The sequence below is a fragment of the Pollachius pollachius genome (assembly GCF_949987615.1).
Source record: "Pollachius pollachius genome assembly, contig: scaffold_495, whole genome shotgun sequence".
Classification (NCBI taxonomy): Eukaryota; Metazoa; Chordata; class Actinopteri; order Gadiformes; family Gadidae; genus Pollachius; species Pollachius pollachius.
The window spans coordinates 10,001-14,796 of record NW_027641280.1 but is presented as its reverse complement, the minus strand read 5'-3'; the positions used below and the strand labels follow the sequence as shown (position 1 = coordinate 14,796).

Here is a 4,796-nt window from a genome sequence, read left to right as displayed (position 1 = left end):
GTGAGCTCAGCCCAGAGCTGCCGATTCTGCACTGCAGAACTCCCCCCTCCCTGGAGCCATTGAGCTCCTGCTAATATTTATTAGCCACTCTGAGATGTCAGCACAGAGGGGGGGGGGGGGAAGGTGTTATTAAAAAGCTTCATCTGGCATTGTGATTACGGTCCGGAGCCACCGGCGGGCAGCCACGGCGCCGCTGACAAACAGCAGGAGAGTGACATGAACACGCATCTGTGCTGTGATGGAGCTGGGATGACGCAGAAGCACACACACACATGGCAAACACACACACGCACACAATACACCCACACACACACATGGCACCACTCACACACACACTCACTCTCTCTCACTGACGCACACACAAACACGCACACCCACCCACACACACACATAGCTCACACACACACACTCACTCACTCTCACTGACGCACACACAAACACGCACAACCACCCACACACACATGGCAAACAACGCACACAAACACACACACGGCACACACGGCACACACTCACTCTCTCTCAGTGACGCACACACAAACACGCACACCCACCCCACACACACACATGGCGCACACAAACACAAACTCTCTGACACAAACATCCTCTGCACACACTCAATCACTCTCTCACACACACACACACACACACACACACACTCACACACATGCATTGCGCACACAAACACATGTGCACACACAAAAAGTCACATATAATAACACACACAAACACATACTCACACACAAATGACCTGCATACAAACATATAAAAACACAAATGCTATGACATTTGTGGGGGCTGTTGTAAAAGTAATAATAGGTTTTCTTTTATAATAATATTTTGTTATATAATGTTGCTGTTAAGCCTTTCACTGGAGAGAGAGGATTGTCCTTGCGTTGCAAACCAATTAGAAAAAAAAGTTAATCCTGCAAAAAATACATTTGCTAATTCTGTGCAGTGATTTGGATAATGGAGCGGAAAGCAGCTTTATAAAATATACTGAGTATAGGGCAATTTAGGAAGGGACGGAGACACTATGGAGGAGAGATGTGTTTATGGAGGCAGTCGGAAAGGTAAACCATGACTCTCAATATCATCAAAAATTCGGAGAATAAAACTCCATAAAAATGATCAGACTAATGAAGTCCTTTCATTTGACAAATGACGCTCACCCAGACACAGTATCGGCATACACACGAGCTACAGCGCTTCATAAAGCCATACGACGCGTGCTCCAGCACATGTAGCGTTCGGTGGGTGAGACCAAGCCGCCAGAGACTTGGAGGAGACTTCAAGAGGCTGTGACTACATGTAACGCAGCTTAATAAGGAAGCCTCTGAGCCTGCCAGGCTGTCTGGGTACAGCGCCATGTTGAGGGGAAGAGATTCTCTGTGACTCCAGCAGGGTGTCAAACGCACCGAGTCCCCTTGGAAAAAAGGCATGAAGTATGCATGTGAGCGGAGTTGAGTGTGGGTGTAGTAAACATCTCTTAAAGGTCCCTCCCATGTGAGTCCTCACCGTGGGTTGCTGTTTCTTCCGGTCTGCCAGTTTGTTTATCCCTCTTCACGTTTTTGATCGTAATATTCTATGGGTTGCTTCTGCTCCCTCTTCCTCTCCACACTCGAACACGCGTCTTTACTCTCGCGTTTATTATAATTGAGGCATTAGTCGCCATGCCGACCCCCCCAACCAACACATGTTACTCCACCATACAGAGTGGTGCACGTACTGGTGGTACGTTCAATGGCTGTTATACACATCAAAACACACGCAATGTCTTCAGTACCAGCGGCTTGGTGGTTGGGGTGGGGGGGTTTAGCCGGAGCATCTGGAACAGCGCCTACCCTCTCTCTCATATCTTCCTTCACACCTCGATTCATTCACGCACACACACACACACACACACACACACACACACACACACACACACACACACACACACACACACACAAACACATTCATTCCCCAACCACATCAAAACCACACACTTCTTTTTTTCAACTGACATCAGTGCATTGGGGTTGAAGAGTATCTGTGTTTCAATGCCGTTGAGGGAATGTGCGTGTGTGTGTGTGTGCGCGTGTGCGTGTGTGTGTGGGTGGGTGTGTGTGTGTGTGTGTGTGTGTGTGTGTGTGCGTGTGGCTGCACTGGTGCCATCCTGGCTGGGTCAGAGCTGGTGTGAGACACACTCACACAGGTGGCCCCAGTCAGAGCGGCCATGAGTATCACCCAGCAGTCCCAGTATGTCACTCTGTAGCCACACCACACGCCCAGAGTGGGCTCTAACCACCTGACCTGCTGCATGCTTGCTGATTGGCTTGTTTGGTATTCCGGAACTCCAACCTTCGCCAGTCTGTTGCGTTCAGAACCCCTATACAACAGGAAATATATATATTTATACCACGGTCCGGGGGAATGCTCGATTCTGATTGGCTGCAGGGTGTGCATTAACTCCTGATATACGGACACATGTATATTTTAAAACCCATGGTGGTTTTTTTCTGTAAATAAATGTGGCTGCCAGTGGAATCTCCCGAAGCCCATGTTGGCAGAAGACTGCCTTTGTACTGTTATTAGGGAAGCTTGATCAACTCTGAGGGCTTACTGGGTAGAAATGAGCTTTTAATCTACTGTTTGTTTTACAACCCCGAGGAGGCTTGGATTATCACCTGTCACTCATAGACACCGCCGCCGTGCAGCCAGGGTCTGTCGCCGTGTGACTGTGTGTGTGTGTGTGTGTGCCAGGAAGGTTTGTACACGTGTCTTTGTGTGTGCGTGTGTGTGAGTGTGTATGTGTGTGTGCGTCAGTATGTGCGTGTGTGTGAGTGTACGTGTGTGTTTTTTGCGTTTCAATCCATGTGTGTTTGAGTGTGTGTTTGTATGTGTGTGTGTCTGTGAACATACTTTAGGTCTGTTAGACTTGATAGCGTGATTGGCACACCTAATTGTGCACAAACCACAGCACTCAAGGGCTTCGTCTCACTCAGTCTCACTCAGGTCGCATAATCCCCTGAAAAGTCACTTGGTTCGTTATTTCATTCATTTACATTTTTTACTTTTTACGGCTTTTAAAGTTCAGTCTACACTCCTTCATAAAAGTAACCTGTCTCTCTGTCTCTCCCTCTCTCTCTCTCTCTCTCTCTCTCCCTCTCCCTCTCTTTCTCTCTCTCTCTCTCCCTCTCCCTCTATCTCTCTCCCTCTCCCTCTCCCTCTATCTCTCTCCCTCTCTCTCTCTCTCTCTCTCTCTCTCTCTCTCTCTCGTCTGTGATAGGACGAGTGCCGTAACTTCATGAAGGTGTTGCTCAGTAAGGCGGGCGGCGGTCTCTTCATCTGCGGGACCAACGCCTTCAACCCGATGTGCGCTAATTACACCGTAAGTCCCGCATACACACACACACACACACACACACACACACAAGATCTATTTATCTACCCAGTGTAAACCTCTAAATATCTAAATATATCAGGCCTGTGAGTGGAGCTCGCCAGGGTTCATGATTGACACGGCCTACTTCATGAACTCTTCATGAGGGTGTGGCTCGAAAACCGGCGGGCATGACGACGGGATCCAAACAAACAACAACAACAATGCTGACGAAGGCAATTAGTACGAAATGCCACATCTGAAAGGGGCTCAGCGCGGCTCCATTGGCAGTGTAAACGGCGGGCTCCCGTAGGACGGGGATCTGCTCTGAGGCACCGAGAGCGTGTCAGGCGCAGACGAGGCAGCCTGTTACTGCTCTGTGGCCTGGTGAGCCTGTTAGCGTAGCGCCGCAGAGACACATCATCACAGAGAACTGTGGAGGGGGAACTGGGGCGGAGAGCACTCACGGAGGGGGAGAGGGGGGGGAGAAGGGGTGGGGGAGAGGGGGGGAGGAGGAAGGGGAGAAGGGTTGGAGGAGGAGGGGGAGAAGGGGTGGAGGAGGTGGGGGGGAGAAGGGTTGGAGGAGGTGGGGGGAGAAGGGGTGGAGGGGGGCGAAGGGGGGGGGTGTTTGATATTTTTTTACAGTTCGTTTTTTTTGGGGGTGTCACTGTCGCTTTTTCCGCATTGAAGTGTGGACCATATGTTCCTCTATGCAAAGTCACCAGGTGATGGAGGGCGGGGGCAGTGAGAGTGTGTGTGCGTGTGTGTTTGTGTGTGCTTGTGTGTGTGTGTGTGTGTGTGTGTGTGTGTGAGGGGGCCGGGAGGAGGTAGAGGTGAGAAGGCGGTAAACCAGCACGACTTGGGAGGAGGATGTGACTTGACTTGAATCCCACATTGAAGCAGCTGACAGACAGAGCACCTGTGAGCCTCACCCCGCCCCCTGACCCCCTCTGTTCTAAAGGCTCTCAGAGTCAGCACCCGGCGTTCTCATCATTCCCGGAGTCTTGACAACAGTCGCCGTCTCCCTCGACGACGGCTTCAATGAATTCTTCAAAGCGCTGCCAGCAGGTGAACCCTGACTCCTCCCCCGGCCGACGCCTCGCGTTACCCTGGAGGAAACGCTTTAACGGCTGACACTGCGGCGAGGGCTGATAAAGCCGGGGGGGAAAGGTGAACGATTCCTCAGTTCCATCGTCAAACCGGAGGAGAGATGCGCGTGACTTTAAGCGTCGGTTTGGGGCGAGAGCGTGCGACGCATCGCAGCGTCTCGTGCGTTCAGAGTCGGCCTCTAATGACTAATCTGGAGGCGGCGGTACACACCTGTCGGGGGCTGGGAGGCAGTACCCCCCCGGGGACCTGTTAGGGAGCGAGAGCGCGGCGTTATTTATAGCCTGCTTTTAATGAAACGACGCCTCTGGATGGTTTGATTTCATAG

General features: G+C 51.2%; 1 protein-coding gene across 1 annotated transcript in view; it reads left to right on the top strand.

Moving 5' to 3' along the window:
* Window positions 1-3,268: 3,268 nt before the first annotated feature.
* The window catches only part of LOC307091685 (semaphorin-6B-like), a gene marked incomplete at both ends in the record, with an annotated part of 6,195 nt that continues 4,667 nt past the window's right edge, over window positions 3,269-4,796 (top strand). The window contains one exon of the mRNA XM_079759335.1: window positions 3,269-3,370. Within this exon, the coding sequence (XP_079615461.1) occupies window positions 3,269-3,370 (102 nt within the window). The remainder of the gene's footprint in view (window positions 3,371-4,796) is intronic.